Source organism: Boleophthalmus pectinirostris, unplaced genomic scaffold (assembly GCF_026225935.1).
Source record: "Boleophthalmus pectinirostris isolate CB_2022bp ecotype Guang Dong unplaced genomic scaffold, ASM2622593v1 HiC_scaffold_11, whole genome shotgun sequence".
Taxonomy (NCBI): domain Eukaryota; kingdom Metazoa; phylum Chordata; class Actinopteri; order Gobiiformes; family Gobiidae; genus Boleophthalmus; species Boleophthalmus pectinirostris.
This window is the reverse complement of record NW_026570994.1, coordinates 9,436,778-9,462,934: the sequence shown is the minus strand read 5'-3', so window position 1 is coordinate 9,462,934 and position 26,157 is coordinate 9,436,778. Positions and strand designations below refer to the sequence as shown.

The following is a 26,157-nucleotide window of genomic DNA, read 5'->3' as shown; positions in this document are numbered from 1 at the left end:
GAAGTTTCTATTTGCTGGACTGTTACTCCGGGCTCTGTCTAAACCCTGGCAAGCCGCTGCATCCGACATCACTATCAGCTCTTCCATCCTACACACATCTGTGCCATTTTAGTCCAGGTGAAGACAGCCGCGACCAGTTGCCGTGGTAACTGGCGGTATAGTGACAAGGTGAGGACAAGGCTGCGGGGCAGGTGTGACTGAATATGTCGGTTTGGACGCTCCCAAGAGATATTTCACATTAGCAAACTGCAAATGTTGACTTTATAATAATTGTAGTTGTTAATTTAGTACATGTGACAGGTTTTCATGTTTTTTTTTCTAATTATGACTTGGATTGTTTGGATAGTACTTACTGTATTTTTAATAGTTTTATATCCATTTAAGTGACAGTTTGTGAGAAAATAAAAAGTTGAGAAGGAAAGTACAAAAATACATGAAGTAGCGGTGAGTTCTAAAAGGGAATACTTCTATGTCTAATCTATATAATCTAAAATACAGAAACAATTTCTGCACAAGGAACAAATGTTAGTTTATTTAGCTTAAATTTGCAATTAAAGACACATCATGTAATTTTCTGGAGCTGGTATGTCACCTGCATGAGTCCATGGAAATAGAAAGTAAAACAATTTTTTCACAAAGATATATAAGTTTTATGCCCTACGGTAGCAGACAATAGCCAAAGCACAAACAAAACACTCGAGTCTTGTCCAAGGACACAACAACAGCATTCATCTGTGGGAGAGCGGAATTCAAACCACCAACCTTCGAATCAGCTGAAAAACACTCAGCACCAATTGAGCTACTGTCGTCAAGAGATGCAAACCCGTTCACAGTAAGGATGCACGTTTTTAAGGCTCCGTCCACACTAGTACCTATTCAGAATGGTTTTCGTTGTGGATACAGTGTTCGTCCACACTAATCCGATGGAAAACGGCTCCAGAGACAGAACGATTTGGTGCCGCCAGGTCCCACAAATTTATCTGAGTACGGATCTGATCCGGCACCGTGTGGACGCCTGAAAACACTGAAACGCTGATGTAGGTCTACGCACCGCGAAGTAGCTAATTCACCACCAAAACACTAAGAGGCTAGCATTTGTTCATATATACGGTCTATGCGTATGACCTGCAGACGTATAATCTCTGAAAAGTTTAACATGAACCATCTCCAACACGATAGAAGCACAGAACAGACTCACCATCATCAGAAGATCCCTCTGTCACAGAAAGAACACAGATAATCCACTGAGTCGTGTCCTTTAGTCTGACAGAAGCTGAACCACATCAGCGCACAATAGCGAGCAGTTTTTTGAGCACTCAGTTTATGCTAATTAGCCATGCAGTTTTAAGTTTCGTTTCTGTAAAATATAAACAAATATGCTCAAAGCTGTGTGAATAAGGAAGGACTGCGGACACAGAAACGACGTGTCTGGAAGCAGATCGTTTCCGGTGATACGGTGATCCGTGGATTCGTTTCAGTGTAAACGGGGTCTTAGTTTTTTCAGACAGTCAATGTGAAAACAAAAACATGCCTTTTTACTAAAAAGTTATGTACTGTGGCTTTAGGTGTTGTTATTTCATTGTAGTAGTCTATGAGTTAAATTCTCGATGTATGTGTCTATGTTTGTATGTAAGCAGGCCCATCAACAGAGATTTGGGGGCCCAGGGCAAGAAGCATCAGATGGGCCCTGCTCTAATGTAAAATAATAAGAAGAGGGTCCAAATCTGGGACCTTAACACCCCCACCCCCGTCACCTCTCCTGAATGTATGTATATCAGGTCAGTAGTCTAGTTTAGCACTTTAACTTAGTGGAAGACTATTTTTGTGGTAAAAAAAAACATCTAACTTTTGTCATGTTCTTGATCTGACATTGTTTATGGAGATGTCGCCTCGGGGAAGTTTTTTTGTTTTTTTTAAGGTGGGTAGAAAACAACATCAGCTGTTTTGACACATGAAAACAAAAAGCAAAGCACTTTCAAACAGATGTAAAAGTTGCGGGGGTGCCAAATGAGGATACCAGAGCTTTGTTGTACCGGATCCAAGATGCACCTTTTCCCATTTTCTCTCTTTAAGAACATGGCTTAAGAAACAAGTTATTTTTAAATACACGGATGGTGAGGATTTAAATTAATCTGCAAGTTTTCGCGTTTCTTACTCTCACATTTTGAGCCCATATTCATATGCGTCACTCAGACTTCAGGAGGGTTTGCAAAGGGGCCAAGGAAGGCTACTTTGAGGATTTGAAGATAACATATGAACAAATATTCAACTTTTTTTTTGCTTTGCTACATAATTCTACTGTTTATATCTTGCATCATATGTTTGAGGTCTTCGGTATGTATATCAAGAAGTAAATGCAAAGAAAAAAAAGCACTGAATAAGAAGATATGCTCAAACTTTTAACTGTCAGTGTATATTTATTTTCAGCAGACAGTTTACATATTACACAACCCATAATATATTGCAATAATAAGATTGTGGCCATCCAGCGCTTTAAAGCTAATGACAGCCAGAACAAAGAGAACCATGATGGTGTATTTCATCATTTTGTCAAGTCCAACAGGCCAAATTAGAGCCATTTATCAACGCAACACTCGGAAATTACAACTTAATATGTTTTTGTTTTCACTTGACTTGGTGACAATACAGCACGTAGACTGGGAGGAGCCACACTGCACTTTACAGCAAAAACAACTAACAGTTTTTTCTTTTAAAGCTGCATGAGGTAACTTTTCTAGAGGGGGGTTGGCTACTTGTTTGTCTCCATGGAGATGAATGAATGTTTGTTTGCACTGAGATAGATACAGTATGTTTAATGTCATACTGTGGAGCATTTTTGGCAAAACAATAAGAACAGCAGGTGTAAGACCACCCACTGGAAAAATTGCACCTGAACCTTTAATTTAGGCTACATGTAACTTTACTGCTGTGATCAAAAGTATCTGAAAAACAAAACATGCAATCTTACTGTGAGTGGGGTTGCCTCTCCATAGATCTGGCCAGTAATTTGGCCTGGTGGTGCTACCTGCTTGTCTCCATGGAGATAGATACACTATATGGAGATTCAAACCATGTTAGAATGTTGGTACGACATCAAAAACATATCTGGAGTTGCATTTTGTTTCATTCACACATGTTTCATTAACCCTTTATTATGAGCCTGTCTACATCTTCAAAGCTCAAAATGCTTTGTTCCACCTTGTGATGTCATGAAGTGGTAGTTTTCAAGTTAACGGCTATGTTTTACCTTTAGTTCAGTAGAGATTGGCAATCCCAGGTCTGAAATCATCCAAATGATTTTCGTGAAGGTGTATGAAGTTTCTTGTATTACCAGATGACATCACGAAGTGAAACAAAGTGCTCAAAAACTCATTCTAAATCTGCAGGATTTGTGTGTTAAACATGTGTGAATGAAACAAAACACAACTCTGGGTACGTTTGTGACGACAAAACAACATTATAACATAGATAAGAAAACATTGTCAGTCCTATGTTCCCTCAGTCCATCGTTCCCTCACTTCTAAGATTTTTTATATTTCTAAGATTTTTCTTAAAATAAAACTCTAATTCAAGTCATTTTTTTTATTTTATACCACATTTAAAGAGAAGAATCATAGTCATTTCAACCTAGGGTCCTTTGCACCATGACCTCTACATTACATCTGTATTCAACTGCTGCTGGATAATAAGTTGGGTGAGACGACTAAATTGGGAAAAAATTGCGATAAAATCTGATGCAAATTTACAATAAAGGAAATGTGGGAACTTGGGGCCTAATTTTGAGGGGGGGGACTTGAGGGAACATAGGGCTGTGGGAACATAGGCACGCTCCCAGTAAACAGCGTAATATAGGCCCTTTAATGCCATACTGTGGAAAATTTCAGGCAAATCTTGAAACTTTGTGATTTTATTTCTCATATATATTTAACTTATTGTTGCGTGTATTTATTATTTATTCTTTATTTTCCGAAAGACTCAAATTGACCAAACTGACATTTCTTGTATGCTGTTTTAGTTATAGTCCTCAGTAGGCGATGGCGGTTGGTGGCGGCCGTTGGCATGGCAGCTCCAAAGGCTGCGTCATGTTCCTGTCATGTTTGTAAGAGCAGGTGCACCGCTAATCTACCCCGGTTCCCACAGTACACGCCTCACTCCCACCACACGCTGTCAATCACACGTTAGCCATAGCACTAGCCGCACATGCTAACCTTTATGTTTACGCTCGGGGCTAACTGTATTACCGCTCATTACGTTTAGGTTAAAGGTGCGTTGTGTAACTTTTCTGGTCCGTCAAATGTCATATCCATAGACACAACACATAGTATACCTTTAACGTGCTTTTGGCGTTATTGTCGAAAAGAAACAAACATTTATCTTCAAGCTACGAAACTAAAATGTCTCCGCTCCTATTATTAGCCATTGCGCAGTAAAAACCTAAAAGAGGTAGTTTGTATTTAATAGCAATGCACCTGCAATAAGCCAAAGGGCCCTATTTTGAAAAAGTCAAATTAATTTAAGGTTAGGCTGCGGGAATGTCAGAGAAAATTGTCGGTTAGCGTTGTAAACAGCACAAACGCCTTCACAGCACAGCCCACGGTCACAGAATACACGAGAAGAGTGTTGAGCGTGGACACATAGACTGGTATTACTTTGATACTACTAAGAAAATATGACTATGAGTAAACAGGATATGCAGTAAGTAGAATGCAGTGGGAGGTTTAATGTTAAAGTACCAAGGTGAGTAAATATAGAAAGTACTTTAGAAATGCATCAATATCGACACTAGGTCTGATACTTGAAATTTTATTAGATTTACAGTGGCCATATTTTCAAAATTCTAAACTGGGACACACTCCAGTTGGGACGGTTCGTCTAAATAAATTGTGAAAAGAGTGTGGAACATCGTGCATTCTCGTGTCAATCATAATCTGAGGGACTTCAGTTGTTGTTTTGGCTGAACAAATGATAATTTATGTTCTTCTTTAGTGTTGGCAGGGGTCAGATTAGTCAAAAATTGTAATAGTCCTGGTTTAGACCTGATGTGGTCCTGGTCTAATCTTAGTTTAGTCCTGATTTAGATCAGATTCGTCAAACGTAGGGACACTTGGGACATTTCTTGTATAAACCTGAGACAAATCACTGGTTTTGGATAAATCTGCAGGGACAGGGGACACAGGGCTCAAAACTGGGACTGCCTCAGGTAAGTAGAGACGTCTGGTCACCCTAATTAGACTGGGTATCGATTTCATATTTTCGATACTGATATGATACTGATTAGCCGTGTATTGATGACATAAATAATTACCAACTCCAGCTCAGTAAATATGGCGATACCTTTTTAAAGTTCAGGTCCAAAATGTATTTTACCATCCACAATTATTAGTGATTAAAAAGTTCCCATTGTTTAGGGAATACTTTTGTTCCATTTGATGAAAGGATGTGTAATTTGTACAATGAGGTTCATTTGGTCTCCTGATAATTGATGTTATTAGGTCCTTTTTTCAGACCAAGAGTTTGTTCGACTGCTCACTCGCGGTCTTCCTCAGAGAAGTCACATGATGTTTTTGTGACTGTTAATTTATACTCCATACAACTGTACAACAACTCACCCTTATGTAACAGATAACCCTATGTTCTGTCAATCATCATATCATGTCTTCCTATGACCTCTTGTATAAAGTTGTGATTTTATATTTTATTACTTATCTTTCTATTTTATTTTAACACATACATTTGCATTTATATAATTATTTCTTATTTGACGCCTGTCTCTTGTATCTTTTTTCTACTTATTTAGAATTTAGTATTACCATTTATATTTTCAGTCTTTGTTATTATATTATATTGTGATGTGTGAGCTACTGTGTCCAAATAATTTCCCTTGTGGATCAATAAAGTTTGTCTAAGTCTAAGTACAGGCTTTGGCGCCGTCTTCCTACCGGAGGAGGCAAAATTACTGGACATATCACAGCAACATCACCTGACGACTCTGAGGAAGACAGCGAGTGAGCAGTCGAAACTGTCAGGTATGTAAACAAACTCTTGGTCTGAAAAAAGAACCTAATGATACAGGATTTGTATTGTATTTTCCAGGCTATAGGGCGCGCTCTTAAGCCTCCAACCCCATCAAAAAACGACTGCACGCTCCGCAATCCAGAGCGCCCTATACAAGAATCTACTCGGGTGTCCCAACATGACTTCAGTAAACTACAAAGCCGCACCACCCGCAGCGCACGCAAACACGCACGGAGCAGACGAGGAATGGAACGGAGGAACAAACCGAAAAAGCGAGTGCAATGTGCCACTTCTACCCACAACTGAACAACTGAGTCACTGCGAACACGCCAACAATCCAGCGGTCCCAGACAGCACCCTCCCTACACGCCACAACTATGTCACAACAACATCTAACTTTTATGTTTCGTTTAAAGTCTGGTGCTTTTTTTATTTGTGAAAAAACTTTGAAAATAGACCATTCTATGACAGTGCATCTTATAATCCAGAACACACAATAGTGCAGAAAATACGGTAATTTGAAATATGTTTTAAAATTGTGTTGTCGTGATACTCAAATTTAAACTTGATTTTAATACTATAGAGAAAAAGCATGATACTCAAAACCAATTTCAATACAACCGTTATAAATAAAGAACCATGTAATCTAATACTTGTTCTACCTTTCTAAAGCTATTCAGAAATGGTACATGGTCACATTTTTTTATAGCTCTCTTCCACCTTCAAGGCATTCAAAGCCTTTACGTCAAGGAACCACTCATCCATTCACCCACACGCGTACATTCATATGCGAGGTGGATTAAGTGTCTTGCCCAAGGACACAACAACAGCATTCATCTGTGGGAGCTCAACCCATGATGATTATGTCCTGCTGAACTGAACAACCAACTGAAACACCATCACATCTGTTTGAACTATTTCTCATATTACAATTCCTGGATTGGATTTTGACACATTTTTGAGTTTTGTCTCAAATTAGGCCAATAAATTCTGTCCCCAAACCCCACACTGAGCGGAATCACATCGTAATTTTCAAAACTTCCATTATTCATTCCACGGTATCCTCAATTTTCCGTTTTACTTTTTAATGAACACGTCCAGTCACAAAAAAAACAAACAATTTGACACAAAATCCAACTTTAGTCCTGTATTTTAGCCTCACAACAGTAGAGTCCTAATGAATGTCTTGCCCAAGGACACCCCGGTAGTCCCCTCGCTGTGCCGTGGGACAGTGCGTGTGGTGTATTCTAACATTAGCCTGTGTTGGGTCAGCAGAGCGGGTTAGCCTCAATGCCGTGCACCTCATTAGGCCTGGCAGGATCCTAGTCCCGCGGTATCACAGATGTCATTATACTTTAATCACAAGTACTGCAGTAACACACACACGCGAGTACTCCGACTACACACAAGTACACACATGGAGGGATCATTTACACGCGCTTGGGTCTGAGCTGCGGATCGGAATATAAAAAGGATTCCGGGCCAAATACTAGAGGGATAGTGGTATTCCCTTCCAAGATTATTTCAAGGATTTGCAATCATTTGTTGAACTAATATATGCCCTCTCGCACAGGAGGAAAACAGTGAGCAAATATGGGCTGAGATATGGCTTTGAGATGTCTTATAAAATGTCTACAAAAAATAAAAAATAATATCAAAATGGCCGCAAAACAGAAGAAAAAACATCTTGTATTATGCAACTTTTTCCTGGTTTAGAGTCCTTCGTCTGCGTGTCTGTGCTATTGCTTTGTCAAATGTTCTACAGTATGGCTTTAAATGGAGTCTCGATATAGATAAGAAGGCGCAATCAGGCCAACTTACAGGTCAGATCTGTGGAGAGGTGTGCCAGCTAACAGTAAGAATAAATAAATGTAAAAAGACACTAATTTCAAAACGTTTTCATGTTCTTTAAAGGCCCTATATTATGTAAAATTGACTCTTGTGAGGTTTAAGCCACGTTTTAATTCTCTTCAAAGACATACATGACTGGTTAAAAGTTTTATAACGCCACACTTTTTCCACTTTTTTACTGTTTACTGTTGACCAAAACATATTCTAAACTTTTGACTCATGAAAGCGTCCACCTTTGGCAGACATAACAGCTGAACACACTCGTGGCTCGTTCTTTTTACAATAGAAATCAAATCTTCTTCAGAAAGTTCTTCCCAAGTCTGTTGCAGAAGTTCCAAAAACGTGTGGCACTTGTAGGTCGCTTGGCTTTTATTTTTCTGTCCAGTTCATCCCAAACCAGCTCGATGGGGTTTAAGTCTGGAGATTGTGCTGGACACTCCATGTTTTCAAGCTCTTCATCTTCTTCGTTTTTTCTTGAGGTAGTTTTGGCAGAGCTTGGACTTGTATTTTCTTATCTTTTTTATCTTTTTTTAACCTCTGGCTCTTCAGTTTTTACCTTTGTACCATTTCAAGCTCTTCATTGGACTTACACGACTTGGACTGCAATAAGTAACTGGAAAAAATTAGGGTGTTCTAAAACTTTTGACCAGCAGTGTATCTAGAGTTGTGTTTTATTTCATTCACATGTTTGAGTAATCCGGGTTTGTTTACGTCTTGACAGCTCAAAATGCTCTGTTCCACCCATTCCATCTTGTGATTTCATAAAGTAGTAGTTTCAAGTTAACAGCTACCTTTTATCGTTTGTTCAGTAGAGATTGGCAATTCAAGAGCTGAAATCACCCAAATGATTTTAGTCAAGGTGTAGAGCACATCCTATATTACCAGACAAGATCACAAAGCTGAACTGAACACCCTAGATATACAAAGTTTGTGCGTTAAACATGTGTGAATGAAACAAAATACGACTCCTGGTCTGCTTTTGACGAGGAAATAACATCATAACATAGATCAGAAAATGGGGATAAGATGAATTCTTGTAATGCCATACTGCAGAACAAAAACGTCACCGTGAAGACAGCATGTGGCCTCTGTCGGAAAAGTTCCACAGTGCATATCTAAACAGGATGCTGGATGGTGTGACAGTGTTTAGTTCTTGTGGTACTGATAAAGAAATTAGCATAGCGCAGGTTCTTCTCTAGTCAGCTCATAACAACACAGTACAAATTGACTCCAACGCTGAAGCTATGGCGTAAATACGAATCGCTACACTGTTTTCCTGCCAAACAAGCATATGCCAGGATGAAATTATGCAAAACATCACACCCGCTGTAGCATTGTGGCTCAAAGTGAATGAGAAAGTAGCAAAAACACTGGAAACTGGGACATTTTTCTTTCTCAAGCTGTTCTGATGGATAACAGGAAACATTTGGTCTTTTTGTGCACCTGATTGCAGACAGAGCCACAGCGACAGCCTCTTGCATCACCGGCTCACAAGGACATTTGAAAGGACTTCTTCAAAGAGCGACCAGACCGAACTTTTATATGACCTAAGTATTCGCTCAAATGACGCAATCGAACAAGCCAATCAGAACAATTCACTCTGTCCATTGATAGGAAGTAAAGAAAGCGACTGGTTCACGGAGGATTTGGACATACGATGTGATAACGATAGGTCATTGCGAGGTAGGGTTGAAGAAACCAACTCCAGCCACAAGAGGTCAGCAAACTGCAAGTATTTTTGTGGTTAAAGAGTGAATGCTCTTACAGTTGAGTTCATGTTCTGAGCATTATATTACATTACTTGGCTAGTTATTATTACATGGCTATTGGTATAAAGGCAGAGTAACTTTTAGATGACATCACAAAATGTCTGTTTATATGACGAGGATAACTAATATAGCGTGATTGAGCTTCAAAATGTGTGGATGGTCCAATTGGATATGTGTTAAAGGTGCAATATGTAACTTTTCTGGTTGGAGGACTGCCATGTGCTTGTGCTCCACGATTGCTTGGCTTGGCATGTTCCAAAATATAAACTTATTTTTCTCGAAATTTTGTTAATACCACATTATGAACCATTCTAGGATGCACCAATACCGATACCGGTTACTGACAAATAAGCTGGGTCAAGTATTGGTTCCATGATCTGGGTGTTTGGGATTTTAATTGGATGTAATAAGACTATTTACAGTCTAATTTTGGCCCAGAACGTTTCATAATGTTTGAACTTTTATTCATCGTTCAGTCGAGATGTGAAGGATAAATAACAGTTACATAACACAACTGGATCTCTTGTGTAATAGGTAACTGTGTTTTATAGCAAGTGTCATTTTCTATCTCTACACAGGTATTAGTTAATATTGGGTATCAGCAGATACTTACAGTTAAAGTATCAGTATCGGTATTGGAGCTGAAAAAAATCTGTGTAATTCTAGGGGGCAATCAATGACAACTTCATGGAGACAAATAGTTAATGGACTTTTCACTACAAAAGTTTTGTAATGTATATGACAAGATACAAAACACAAGTCCAAGCAACCTGCAAGTGCCACACATTTATGGGAACTTCTGTAACTTGGGAAGAACTTTCTGAAGAATATTTGATTTCTATTGTAAAAAGAACGAGCCACGAGTGTGTTCAGCTGTTATATCTGCTGAAGAAGGACACTTTCAAGAATCAAAAGTTTAGAATAGGTTTTGATGTACCTTTAATAATTTCTACATATACTATAAAACTGGTTGCTTTTTCTAAGAGAGAGAAATCAGAGCATTCATTTAGTCATAGTTCTTTTCTCTTACAAACTGTTCTAATCAGAGAATCAAGACTTATGTTGTATATTTGTGTTGGCGTCTTACGGTATATCTCCAGCACGACGGACGCCTCCTCCGTGTGCCCGTTGGCGTCCGTTGCCTGGCAGCGGTATATTCCTGCGTCTTCTATGATGGCGTTGTAAATGATGAGCCGCGATCTGGACGACTCTGTGTGGAGGGCCATTCTCTTGGACGCCACGATCCGCTCGCCTTGAGGGTTGAACCATTCTAGTCTCACCGGCTCGCCAATAGCTGAAAAACAACCAAAACAAACAACCATTATAGTTTTTCTTTTTTTATTCTGAAATATTATGCGTTGATGACATGTTCTATAAGTTCAAATAGTGTTATTGCATGGAAAAACGGGTCTGTTTCAGCACTTGCTTGGTTTACTTGTTAGTTTGTCTCCCTCTGCTGGTAACATTGGGTATTGACAAATTTCAAAATGACTAAATTAGCAGCATGGTAACACAATGTAAACAAATTATAGTCTTGTAATTTAGGCAAATTAAGATCCAAAATTATCTAAATGTTTCCAGATAGTTTATCATTTGTGCATTGTTTTCTCCGTGGTAGCTGCTGAACATTCCACCGTAGACATATGTAGAACACCCCCAGCATGATGTATCTGCAAAGTATCAGTGGCATGGGTTGAAACATTTGATTTTGCATGATATTTTTGTGAAAAACAGACATCATTATAAAGAACTGTCTTGGGATCTACGGCTCCTCATATGCCTCCAAGCTTTATAGTGTCCTGACTTTTCAATTGCGCCGATAAACCCAACATACAACCTTTGAGACCCCGCCATATTCCTCGAAAATATTGCATCTCCCATGAGCGGCATAAACTCGCCATCTCCTCCCTTAAAATAGAAAGATGCGAGCGTGCGGGCAGAGAAGCAATCCAGCTACCCGCTTTGTGCAAACCTGCTTGTAAAACGTATTCGATCCCAACACCTCGCCCATTAATCCACTTTACGAGGTTCCTGTTATGTCTCTGAATGTTTTTACAAGTATGTGTGGTATGACTTTTGTTTCGTCAGCGTTCGTGGAAGGCGATGAAGGTGGTTGTTTGTGAGTTATGGTTGGAACAGAAGGCTTTTAATGATATGATGATGTTGTAATCTTGGATTTACATAGATAATAAGTCTGTAAAGGACTGAGGACGCACACTGACTGTAAATTATACTGTTGTTTAGAAGAGCATGTTCAATTGCAAAAGCGGGATTAAATGCAGACAGAGAAAACTTAAGACATGCTCAAATTGATGGAACAAAAAAGTGTAATTAGATGTTGTATAATACAGTATGTCCAAACAATGGTGTCTCCAAACTAAATATGACAAATTACAATTTCAAAAAACAACATACAATAAAATTCTCAAATTGATAACATCTAAAGTAATGTAGGAGTGATGTGTAGACATGATTAGAGAAGAACATTTTGCTCTGAAGTAAAAATTTAAGAAAACACTGTGCTTGTGTCTGCTATATAGTTATAATCTGTGACATTTGTGGATCATTTTGTTATAATTTGGACTTCTAAAATTGCAATATTCATCTAAAAAAACTTAATAAAAGAAACAAACCCACTGAGATTCACATTAGAAAAACAAAAGAGCTGTGCAGTTGTTGACACTTTCTATGGATAGCTGCAGATCACACTGGCAAGCTTTAATTTTTACCAAAATTATTCAGAATTCTAATCCGAATCCTACATGTATCACAGATTGAGAAAATAAAATTGGAGAACGAAGTACAGAGCAGTGGGCATACACAAGTGGAAGAGTAAATGTGGGTTGTAAATGGGGAGCAACGATGTCGTGAATTCAGGGGTATAAAGAGTTACTCAAACACACTAATCACGCTAAACACAACTTCAAAAACATTTTTAAAAGCTCAAAACAACTCATTTTCTTCTCTTAAAATTTGTTTAAAAATGTATTTGTAACATTTATTCAAAATTGTTCACCCTTGTCCTTGTGTTTTTCAGCTACCGACTGCAAAAAATAAATAAATTCTGCATGAACTTCTTGTCGAACTTGATTGTGTCTAGGCCTGTAAGGTGACATGAGTGCCCCTCCAGCAGCAGGTGTCTGTGTCTGTAAATTCTCTTAATAAAAACGTCAGAGTGGAGGTCCATTACCAGCTCTCTCAATCACCCAGACCTTGAACACCCCCCACGCCCTCCTTTGCAAAGGGCACGTCCTTCAAGTCAACTACCACAAGATTAAAGTTAAGTTGGTCTAAGTTGACAAAATGGACTATAGATAACTTAAGAAAGCGATTCTGTTAAATGTTTATCAGCTATAAGTGAGGTGCCCTTGTGCAGCGTGTGTAGTAGAAGAGAAGGTGATGGTTCAATGGCACGTCCTAACAATGTTCTCACAGTAACAATGTAAGTCTGTCACCTTGGCGATCGAAAAACTGATACATGATGGAAAGAGCACAAAAAGCTAACAGTGCTATTATTTCTGAGAACCGTCTGAGAACCGTCACCATCATTAAGTCCTTGGCGTCTGTCTCAAGATCTAATTAGCGAGGTAACAAGATAAACGAAGCAAATATAAGCAACTCGGCAGCTAATTAATCCAGAAAAATTGTCATTTATAAAGTTTTAATTTTATTTTTGACTTTTTTTTTTGTTTTAGTTTTTTTAATTTAATATTATTTTATTATTTTTTTTTTTTTTTATTTAGACTTTTTTGTTTTAATATTGTTTTATTATTTTTGTTTACCTTTTATATTTAAATTTTAGATTTTTTGTTTTAGATTTTTAACCATTGTCATAGATGAATTTGGTCATCCAGAAAGTTTTTCATTTATAAAGTTTTTGTTTTATTTTAGATTTAATTTATTTTTATTTTTATTTTATTTTTTATTTTTTTTTTTTTTTTTTAGATTTTTTTTTTGTTATAGATTTTTTTTTGGTTTTTGCTTTTTTTAGTTTTAGATTTTCTTAGTTTTAGATTCAGTTTAGATTTTTTTTGTTTTAATTTTTTTTTAGATTATTTTATTTTAGTTTTTTGTTTTAGATTTTTTTGTTATAGATTTTTTTTTTTTTTTATCTTAGATTTTTTTGTTTTAGATGATTCAGCTTTAGATTTTTTTTATCTTAGATTTTTTTTTTTTATGTATATATTTTAAATTTTACTAGCTTTTTTCTGATATCCATGTATTTAAGTCACTAGAATTTCCCCTTTTCACAGCACCTATCTTAACATCTACGTCAACTACCAAGACATGTTTTATCCACTAGCATCATCGTATCATTTGCATAGTGAAATTATGCTTAACAGGATATTCTTCAAACATGTTCTACATCACTACTGATCAGAGAAAACAGCGTTGCCCTAGTCAGCCTCCCTCTAAATGTCTCTACAAGTTTGTGAATACCAAATGTGAATCTATGTCACAGCTGTCATAAGACCTGCTTAAACTGCCATTAGTAATAATTCAAAACGCTCAAACGATCTGAACGCATTTCCATTTCCTCTTGAAAACTCTCAACTTCAACCGACTGGCAGCAAACATGGCAATAAAAGTTTTAATATGACAAGCTGACTATTCAGAAGTCACCATAGCTCAAGTGTGAAATTACAACTTCTGAAAATGAGTGACTACAAACATGGCCGACAACAGGGGAGCAGGCAGATGTGAGGTACGGCGAACAATGGCAGTGGAAGAATGACAATTATAATGCACGAGCTCAAACGGAAAATTGTCAAACATTTTCTTTTGTATTGTCAACTTAAGAATTGACTTTATAACTGGCACGCTCATAAAACACACAAACATACAAAGTTTAGTTGAGGACGCCAAATACTTTTAAGCTCCACTGTGTAACTTCAGAAACAGATGAAAATAAATGACTTTTTCTTATTATTACTGCACTGAAACACATGTGTGCTCACTGTGGGCGGGCTTGCGTCTCCACAAACCTGACTCTTACTGCTTGTCGCCATGGAAATGTTGTGTCTTTGGCTATAACCGTCCACAGTACAGCTTAAAACCTATCTATCTCTGTGAAGAATGTTCCGAAGTATGGCTTTAACTTTTTATTTCCATGGAAGCTGGTGACAGGTCTTCTCCAAAAAGTTACGCAATGTTGCTTTAACAAAAAAAACAAATATAAAATGAAACATGCATACATTTTCCACATTTTCATAGTACTACTATGACTTAACAAAATATATATTTGTTAAAGTTATTGTAATAGTAGTAATTATATCTCTTGAAGTAGTAATAGCAATTGTTGTAGTAGTAGAAGTTCTTGAGTAGTATACTGAAGTAAATACCTGCTACTACAACTGCAACTGCATATTCTTCACTAAAGTTGTTGTAATAGTACTACTTTATAAGTAGCACAAATAGACTTTGTTGAAGTAATAACAGTAGTAGTAGTACTAGAAAAGGTTTTGAGCAGCATTTTGACGTAAGCTATTACTACTACTACTACTACTACTACTAAGCTATTACTAGTAGTAGTAGTAGAAATTCTTAGTAGCATATTGAAGTAAATACCTCCTACTACAACTGCAACTGCAAGTTAGTGTAATAGTACTAGTTTCTAAGTGGCCCATTTAGGATTTGTTAAAGTAATAACAGTAGTAGTAGTAGTAGTAGTTGTAGAAGTAGTAGTACTAGAATAGGTTTTGAGTAGCATTTTGAAGTAAGCTATTACTACTACTACAACTACTATTACTACTACTACTACTACTACTACTAAGTTATTAGTACTTCAACAGATATAATTAATACAATGACTTAACAAAATATATATTTCTTAGTTAATGTAATAGTAGTAATTATATCTCTTGGAGTAGTAACAGTTGTAGTAGTAGAAGTTCTTGAGTAGCATATTGAAGTAAATACCTGCTACTACAACTGCAACATCTTAGTCTTAGCTAAAGTTGTTGTAATAGTACTAGTTTCAAAGCAGCACCAATAGGATTTGTTGAAGTAATAACAGTAGAAGTAGCAGAAGTAGTAGTACTAGTAGAAGTTTTTGAGTACCATTTTGAAGTAAGTACTACAACAGCTCAGTCTTAGCTAAAGTTGTTGTAATAGTACTAGTTTCTAAGTAGCACCATTAAGATTTGTTGAAGCAATAACAGTAATAGTAGCAGAAGTAGTAGTACTACAACTACAAGTACTACTACAACAGCTTATTTAAGTTATTGTAATAGCACTAATTATTATATCTTAGAAGTTTCTGAGTAGAATTGTTGAAGTAAAGTAAGTAAAGTTGACAGCAATAGCAGTTATAGTAGTAGAAGTAGTAGTAGAAGTTTTAGAATGGCATTTTGAAGTAAATACCTGCTACTACAACTGCAACATCTTATTCTTAGCTAAAGTTATTGTAGTAATAGCAGTTATAGTTATAGAAGTAGCAGTACTAGTAGAAGATTTTAAATAGCTTTCTCAAGTTTCTAAAAATGCAACTCCGATCTCCCTTTATTTACAATTCTAATTTATATTTAGTGTGATCTTAATTTACAGACTGACCTGAGCTGACTTCTCTCTTAGTTTATGAGCAGCCGTATGTCACTTAGCGTTGGCGTATTTTTCACTGATGCTAAAATATAGTAAATAACCACGCACTGGTGATTCAATTAAAGGACTATTATCTTATGTTAATTAAATAAGAACATGAATCAACTTGAGGGGACATTTTAGCAGCTGAGCATGGATAGACTGAAAATTGAGAGTAAATTTACAGGCTGTGGTTGGTTAGTCCATTTTAAACAGTTTTCAGTGGTTTAAAGTTATTCTTTGCTTAAAGGTCCTATATTACACAAAATGGATTCTCGTGAGTCATGTTAGAATGTTAAGCTGTGTTTTGTTTTATTCATACTCCACCTTGTGATGTCATCAAGAGGTAGTTTTGAAGTGAGAAGCTAAGGTGTATGGGGTTTAAAGGGCCCATCTCATGTAAAATAACTCTTTTCACATTGTATCTTCTGCACATATAACAAGCACAATTTGGGTTTTGGAACATCCATTACACAATAGTTGTGAAATCTTACTGATTTCTTGGAGGCATTCACAGACCAGGAACTATGAAAGACCGACTATCGCTCATCCCCCGTCCGTCCTGAGAAAAGCACAGGCTCCGTCCTCCAAACGTGACGTAGGCTCTGAGTGAGCCGCCCTTCCTCCGCCCATCTCAGGGAGGGAGGGGGAGACAGGCGTGCACCCTGATAGCAGCAGGAATAAACTTTTATTCATCATGGAGATACAGCGCGTTCAGCCGCATGTGTTGGACCCAGAATTGGACGAGGCCTTTGAGGTGCATGAAGCTCAAGCACCACGTCGGCATCAGCTGAACATTACTGATTGGTAAAGTATTAATAAACACTAGTAGATAAACTTATTATATCATGTACACTGCAGTGTAGAATAATTAGTTTATGCTGTCGCTTTTGTTTAGGTGTTCATGTGGGAATTGTCAGCTGATGCAGGGTGGAGGCGGTGTGGAGGCGGTGGAGCGGGTGGGGCGCCTTCTGCTACGTCAAACGTGATATAGGTGTAGCTGGCCGTGTCACTGTTGTAGCAGACTTTAGTTCGTTGTCATGTGGGAGGGTGACAGAAATACGCTGCAATTTGTTAAAAAATGCCAAATCAATCTAAAAACCAGTTCGGCGACATATACAAAGCCCACACATCACTCTTAGAAAGTAGAAAGCTCTGAAAAGTTGATTTTGCATGAGATGGGCCCTTTAAAAACACAGTAGAGCACTTCCTGTATTACCACATGACATCACAAAGTGGAACAGTGTGTTTTCAGTTCGTGAGAAGAACCCCTAAATATGCAGGATTTGTGTTTTAAACATGAGCGAATGAAACAAAACACAACTCCAGGTCTGTTTGTGATCAGGAAACATAATAACATAGATCAGAAAATAGCATAATATCTAATGCTAATATGCACTTCCTGATTTTCAAACAATAAAACGCTTTCTCATTAGTGCACGACGCAAAAGAGACTTATTTTGACCTCAAGAGCTGCTAATACATTTATAAAGTAGCAAGTTCAAATCTATGGGATAAAATCAGGTTCAGGGCCTTTAAGTAAAAGTTAAACATTTCTCGTGACCTTTTAATACACTTGTTCCGTAATGGCGGTATTGTGGTGTCCGGTTTGATAAGGCCAGTTGGAACTTGTAAATGATCTAAGGGCCCCAGTCTAATTCTCACCAGCTCTGAGCCCGGGTCCCTCCGCTCTAATGGATTGTGGTCAGGAGGGAGCAGGATATGAAGGGCAGACGGGCCACTGTGCTCCGTGGACTCAGGCGGAGTGACTGATGAGTTATTACATCACGATCACCTGATAAAAAGACTTCATCCTTTTAAATATAGTTATCAGTAAATCTGAAGTAATTAAGAAGTAAAAGAGGAAGTAATTTAGCTTTTGTTGTCATATTTTAGTAGTTGATGGGTAAAGTAGCTCAGTGGGTAGTGTTTGTCTGCAAGGTTGGCGGTTCGGATTCCGCTCTCATCATTAATGGCCCACATGTTAGAGCTGCGATTTAGTGCTGTTGTTGTGTCTTTCAGCAAGACACTTAACCTCGCCCCTAGTATCTGTGTACACTTTTGTATGACTGTTTGAATGGGTGCGTGGTTCCTCGATGTAAAGATTGTTAGGTTATATAAAAATGTGACCTGCAAGATTAATTTACTGGAGTCACTTTTTTAATCAAATTTTGTTATTTTTAAGGATAAGTTTTTTTATTCCTACTATACTCTTGAGCAGAATTCTGCCCCAGTACAGATATATTATAAGCAGCTCTTGAGCATTGAAATATGTCTGCATCAAATTATAAAGTGCTTTATTTGTTCAGTAATCAGGAAGTGCACATAAGCATGCCGGTTGTTCTTTAATGTCATAGTGAAACTCCGCACAGGTCTCCGAGAGTTGTGAAAAGTACATCTAAAGTCATCAGGGTAAATAATTACCAGTGCAAACTGATTAAAATTGAAAAATTTTGCATCATTAGGATTTGAAGTAAAGTAAGTAAAAGGTGACAGCAATAGCAGTTACAGTAGTAGAAGTAGTAGTACTAGTAGAAGTTTTGAGAAGCATTTTGAAGTAAATACCTGCTACAACAACTGCAACAGCTTAATCTTAGCTAAAGTTATTGTCGTAATAGCAGTTATAGTAGTAGAAGTAGTAGTACTAGTACTAGTAGAAGATTCTAAGTAGCATTTTGAAGTAAATTCCTGTTACTACAAATGCAACTCTTAGCTCCATTTATTTACAATTATAATTTATATTTAGCGTGATCTCATCATGGTGAATAATTAGAATGCTCTGAATGCTTAAGGTAAGTGAGGAATAACTTTGGAACACTGCAAATCGATTAAAATAAGAAATGAATAAAAATTGTCTATTTAAATTTTAACGGTGTATTACTTGGAAATACCTCAAATTTTACAGCATTCAATATTTGGAGCAGTGTTCTCATCAAATACTCGAGAACAACTTGAGTAGTTGTTCTGGTCACTGTTTTGCACTTCTAGTTGAGTAACAGTGACAGTACTCTTACTAAAGTACACTGTGTTCATCTTTACTGTCATCAACTGTTCCACGGCGCCTATGGAAGCCTATAGGGACAAACTGGGCTGCACACATTTGAGCTCTGCCCCCCTTTGGCCTTGATAGATCGACTGAAAAAAGGGCACAGTGCACAGAAAGCACGGCCAGCCTTTTGGATCTGCAGCACTAGATCTGGAGGTGTGCCATTATAATCTACAGGGAAGTAAACACACACACACACACACACACACACATGCACACACACACACACAACACGCACACGGACACACAACTTGTTCTGGTTCACTTAAAGGGCCAGTGCTCCCCGTGTAGCTATAACAACATCTTACATCTGGCTTCTTGGCTATGAAAAGGTGCAAAGTGGTTGAAGTAGTTGGAATTCAATCAAAGTACACGGTGTACAGGTTTACACCGATGGGAATCAACAAAGTATATGTACTACAAGGTTTTTTAATCTATAAATATATGATGGCGTTTGAGCAAGATTATCTCACATTTCTAGCCGGAGAATTCATATATATTTTTATACTTTTCTGGTCCACCTGAATCCGTGTATCGTCCGTTCATGCGCTTTTCAAAATAAAACCAAAAATAAGAAAACGAAAAAAAACAACAATTTTCTTTATTATTTGTCTCCAAAACCAAAATGAAAAAAAAAAGGATAATGATTCGTTTTTTCAGTTTTTGATTTTGTGTTTAAAAGAATAATGGTTCTGTGACTTAAACTGCGATGCCGGGCTGAAGTGAGACCGAGATCAGACCAGGATTGAGACCAGGACAGACACTTGTTCAGTTCTGGTTCAGTCCGTATACGATACAAAAGTCCAGCATCGCCGTTTAAGTCACTGAAACTGAAACGGCTGTTATTATTTTCCATTATTCATTTAAACACTAAATCGAAAACTGAAAAAAATTATTGTTATCTGTAGTTGTTTTTTCTTATTTTTGGTTTTATTTTGAAAAACGAATGATACACGGACTCACCTGCTTGTAAGGATGTGTTATTGCTTTAACTACAATACTCCACACTATGACATTAAACCTATCTCCATGGAGAAATGACAGGTCAGATCGGTGGAGAGGCAAGACTGGTCACTGTTATAATACTGTATTTTCCGCACTAATAGGCGCTCTGGATTATAAGGCGCACTGTCATAGAATGTTTCTTTTTGAACTTTTTTCACAAATAAACCGCATCGGATTTTAGATGAAACACAACAGTTAGATGGGTCAGTGGGACTTTGTTTGTGGCGTTCACGGTGACTCTGGGCTTTGTTCAGTTGTGGCGTGTAAGGAGGGTGCTGTCTGGGACCAACGGATTGCTGGCATGTTCGCAGTTTCGCTTTTTCGGTTCGTTCCTGTGAAAGAATTTCTGTGTTATTTTAAATATTATGAATCATTTAAAATCATAATCATTTGTGTGTGTGATTAAAGTTATCAACAATTGCGTTTTTGGGTTTTTCCATATGTATATCATATGTCCTAGTTCAAGAACTCCTGACTCATTAATCTAATCTACTGAGTCGCCCATGAGAAGACAGCTAAGGGTTTTTTCCCCTCATGTGGTTAGCATAAGTTTTTGGGAGAAAACTGACCTGATTGTTTATCACCTGGAACATGTAATCAAGTGTGAAATGGGGGGGCGGTTTAGACTAAAAGATTGTTAGTATGTGATCATGTAAACACTGTGTGATATGATGTCATGTATTGTACCTTATCTGTGTCATGATTTTGAATAAATGGGTGTTCGGAGAGTTGTGGGGCAGAGTAGGCCAGAGCGTAGCCAGGGGCAGGTGGTCCTCAACTCTCCTTGCGCAAGTATTACTTTTAACCGTCTCGTTTTGGTGTGTCTTTATTTAATGTAATTTGATGTCTTAGGGTAGAATTCCCTGACAGTTCCTCCGTTCCGTTCCTCGTCGCCGTGGAGTGATGAGTGTGGCTGCGGGTGTTTTTCGCTGTGCGGTCGCTGTCTGCTCCGTGTGTGTTTGCGTGCGCTGTGGGTGGTGCGACTTTGTAGTTTACTGAAGTGGTGCTGGGACACCTAAGTGGATTCGTGTATAGGGCGCTCTGGATTGTGGGGTGCAGTCATTTTTTGATGGGGTTGAAGACTTAAGAGCGCTCCCAATAGTGCGGAAAATACAGTACATGTTTTTCAATGGATTTACTTTACTCTATTTATCACAAACATACTTGTAGTTGCGTTTTGTTTGCACACATGTTCAACACACAAACGTATTTAGGCTGAGTTTTTTCTCAAACAGAAAACATCCTGTTCCACCTTGTGATGTCATGCGGTAATACAGGAAGTGCTCCAGTGCTCCATAAACACCTTCACTAGAATCATCTGGAAAGTTTCAAAAGTAGAAATGCGCATCTCTACTAAACAAAAGATAATAGGTAGCTGGTAACTTGAAAACTACCACATCATAACATCACAAGGTGGAGCAGAGCATTTTGAGATTTGGAGATGTAAACAGACTAAAAATAAAAGACTACTCAAACATGTGTGAATGAAAGAAACAACTCCAGGTATGTTTTTGATGAGGTAACATTATAACATAACTTAAAGCTCACAAGAGTAAATTTTGCATAATACAGGACCTTTAAATAATTCCAACACAACATTTCTGGATTGTTGAAGTTAAACATGATGTCTACCAATATGCCTAAACACAAAATCAGCATATGGCTAACCGCATATGCTTGAGAATAGACAGACTCTCTATGGAGCCTCCAGGCACAAATATAAGGCATTAAAACAGTAAACTTCATCTGGACTCGTCACCGTGGACAATATGAGCACCAAATCTGTGCGCGCTCCAAACACAACTGCGGTGCATCTGCTGCTCGCGTCTTGTTACTAACACAGAGAATTCAGCCAATATTTGGAGAATTTCAGCAAGGAAATCCAACATGGATGATGGTGATGTCCAAAATGTGTATTATCCAGGAGCCGGTCATGAGAACAGATTCACAGTGTAAAGTGTTGATGATGAAAATATTGAGGATAATGTTGAAATGTGCCACTGACACATTAACACAAAAGCAGGATTATCAGAAAAAAACAACTCTAAATAAGAACGTTTGTTAATAAACACGACCTGAAATAAACTTACTACTTTTTAAAAAATTACTACTACTACTACTTTTTTCGGCTTGTTTTTTTGGTCAGTTTGGTGAATAAGTAAGCTTTCATGTAGAAGCCCCCCAAAAAAATCTAATCTATACCAAAACATGTTTTAATATTTAATTTAATCAAGCTGCCTCCATAGAGTTATAAGGAACATGGTAAGTTCAAAGGTTGCTTTCTTAAAATGGATTTTTCTCCCATCTGCTTCTTTCTATGGAGATATTGTCAGGTCAGGTGACACCACTGGGCCAAGCTACATGTCAGATCTGTGGAAAGGCAAGCCCAATCATAGTAAGAATGCACATTTTTCTCTCATGCCATTGAGGAAATGCACGATGAATAAATGTAATGCCATACTGGGACATTACAGACAAAGCAATAACATCTCCATGGAGACAAACAGGTGGCGGACCTTCCACAAGAAAAGTTACACAGTGCACCTTTAAAGTAGCACCTACTTTACAGTCTTGCTTAACAATTTTGACAAAACGTAATGAAAAATTTGTTTATATCGAATTCCAAGTCTAATTTATTCAAGCTTTAATTCGAAGGCAAAATTTGAATTTTGAGCAAGTTTTTGGATGAGATTTTGTTTTTCTCAAATAAGATATCCAAAATCCCTTCTGTGTTTTAGTATCTAATATGACAACAGCCAAGAAATTTAAACTGTTTTTAAACATAAAATCCCTTATTTTTATGAAAACATTACATGATGACATCATTTTTTTAGAGTAAACTACAGCAGAAGTTTCAATGTGATATCTCAAAATTTCTTCTATTTTCCCATCCACCTGCAGTGTCTCGCCTTAATAGCCAAATTAAACACTTGTGTAATTAGTTTGCATCGACATTGTGAGTAATAGCAGTAATTATTCACCTTTCTATAGCTCAAACCTTATCGTAGTACATAAAAAGAACAAAAAGTGCCCACATAAGGCTTAGAAAAAGTACCAAAATAAACACTGACCTCCAAACACTATAGTCTCATCTTTTATGTATTGACCGATGAGTGGATACAGTAATTATCAAACGGGCGTATTATCTATTGTGTTTTTGTCACTGCACATGTCCTGACCTTGACTGAGTAACATTGTGGAGAGGTTGGCACTAAAAGATTTTTTCTTATTTATGGTTATGGTTATGCCAAGACCTCTTTTAATAGAATTACTTGACAAAGGTTGTGGTTGTGATATAAGTTGTTTAGAATTTGGATTTATATGCATCAACTTGACAAATATATGAGTCTCTGGTTTAACAGTATAACTCTGTATAATTTGTGATATTTTAAAGTGTCTGGTAGCAAAAAAATGTGATCGTGGAAGGGAGTATTTTTCCTCTAATTCAGAGAATGAGGCTAGTTTATTATTGACATAAAAATCCTCAATGCAGCGCAGACCACTCTTAGTCCATTAAAAAGTGTTGATAGTAAGAGAGGGTTTGAATAACATATTATTTATAAAGGGAGAGCACTCTGAAATATAATTCAAGCCCAATGTCTGTTTTATTTGACTCAATATTTGCAAGGACAGATTAAGTAAATAATCTTTAGGTAGTTGGGGCCCATTTTATAGCCAGAGTGAAGGATGGAGGAAAGGCTGGTCTGTGAGGCAATCAGTTCAAGTTTTACCCATTTTGGGGTGAAAATAGACTGAGCATCATCTGGGGAATCAAGTGCTCTGGCATTAGCAGCCCAGTAATAAAGCCTAAAAACAGGTTAGGTCAAATAAATGAAAATAATACAGAATCTTAATCCGTTTATCATTTGTTCATTCATTTTTCAACAACTGTTTTCTTCATTATTTGTCACCAAAACCAAAATAAAAAAAACAGATAACGTTTTTTTCAGTTTTCTATTTTGTGTTTAAATGAATAATGGAAAAAACGGATAATGGACGTTTCCCGTTTACGTGATTTAAACTGCGATGCCGGACTGAACCAGGACTGAACCAACACTAAACCAGGACTAGGGTTCTGCTGTCTCCGTCCCAGTCTCAATCACGGTCTAATCCCAGTCTCAGTTCTGGTCTGGTCCCGGTTTCAGTCCTGGTCTCAGTCCTGGTCTGGTCCTGGTCTGGTCCCGGTCTGGTCCAGTCTCAGTCCTGGTCTCAATTCTGATCCTGTTTCCAGTCTCAGTCCTGCTCTGGTCTTGGTCTGGTCCCGGTCTGGTCCCAGTCTCGGTCCTAGTCTCGTCCTGGTCTGGTCCCAGTCTCAGTCCTGGTCTGGTCCTGGTCTGGTCCCAGTCTCAGTCTTGGTCTCAGTCCTGGTCTGGCGCTAGTCTAAATCCCAATGTCAGTCCCAATCTGGTGTTGGTCTGGTCCTGGTCTGAGTCCTGGTTTAGACCTGGTTTAGTCCTGTTTTAGTCCGTATGCAGCATCGCAGTTTAAGTCACGTAAACAAGCATTATCCGTTTTTCGATTATTCATTTAAACACAAAATCGAAAACTGAAAAAAACAAATCTTTATCTGGTTTTTCATTTTGGTTTTGGAGACAAATAATAAAGAAAATAATAGTTTTTTCATTTTCTTATTTTTGTTTTTATCCTGAAAAACGAATGAATGAACGATACACGTATTAATCTAGCTGTTTAAAAAGGACATCGGTAGAAAAAATTGCTATGTTTTGATACAAACATTTAGGATGAATCACCATTTTTATTGCACAAATTTGGCCAGTCATTGACAATTTCTTATGTTTTTTATCTTTTCAATAATTTCTGAAAAGTTAAGCGTCAGAAGTTGTTTCAGATCTTTTGGGACTTTCAAACCAAGATAGGTTAAGTGGGCAGAGATGATTTTGAAAGGAAGGGAGTTTAAAAATGAAGGCCTAAAAAGATGACTTGACAAGGGCATGAATTCACTTTTCTCCCAACTGACTGTGTATCTTGAAAGAGTGTTAATGTTTGAAGGCAATCCAGGAGAGCAAGAACTAACATTTCTGGATATTTTAGACAAAGTAATAAATCATCAACTTATAGATACATAGAAGACTCCCAGTGTTGTTAAATTTTAGACCTGAAATCTTTGGAAATGGCTAAAGGTTCCATCGCGAGGTCGAATAACAATGGGGATAAAGGATCACCTTGACGAACACCACGTTGTAATTTCACAGGCTGCTACACATCCAAATTAGTAAAAAATATATGATCCGCTCAATAAATACGCTCTCAAAACCAAACAGTTTCAGGGTATAGAACATAGATGGCCATTCAATTTGATCGAATGCTTTTTGAGCCTTCAGTGATAATACAGCAGCTTGTGAGTTTTTAACCTTGTCAGAGTATGTGGTATTAAAAAGTAATCGAGTGTCGCTGAAGTCTTCTCTCATATTTTCATTCACTGCATTGTAAAAAGGATTTGTTGGATACTTGAACTTGAAAGACAGGAAAATGGGACAGCGGAAGAAAAGTTTGATTAGTTACAAATAAAGACCTGGTGGTTGAGGACTTAAATCTATTGAGTTTGAGCTTCACTCAACTCATATGAACAAGACTGTGAACTGGTTGGTGAGCACATAATGTTATAAAAGAACACAGAACAGCCAGATTTGTATATTATTACTTTTTTGGAGATGTTATTATTGTCTGGAATGTCCCGGAATGGCATTAAGCTTATCCATCTTGCTTGTACTCATTAACATGGGTTGTTATTGATCTAAAAACTTGCATTCTTGCTGTGATTGGGCTCGCCTCTCCACAGATCTGACATGTTATTGGCCCTGTAGTGTCACCTGGCAATTACAGGCAATATCTCTACGAGCAGAAGCTGATGATGGACCCTCCACCATAAAA

At 37.6% G+C, this 26,157-nt stretch overlaps 1 protein-coding gene across 1 annotated transcript in view; it reads right to left on the bottom strand.

Annotated features, from left to right (window-relative positions):
• Nucleotides 1-26,157, bottom strand: part of LOC110153222 (neural cell adhesion molecule 2) — a 591,924-nt gene that overhangs the window by 167,847 nt on the left and 397,920 nt on the right. The window contains exon 3 of the mRNA XM_055165721.1: nt 10,723-10,929. Coding sequence (XP_055021696.1) covers nt 10,723-10,929 — 207 coding nt within the window. The remainder of the gene's footprint in view (nt 1-10,722; nt 10,930-26,157) is intronic.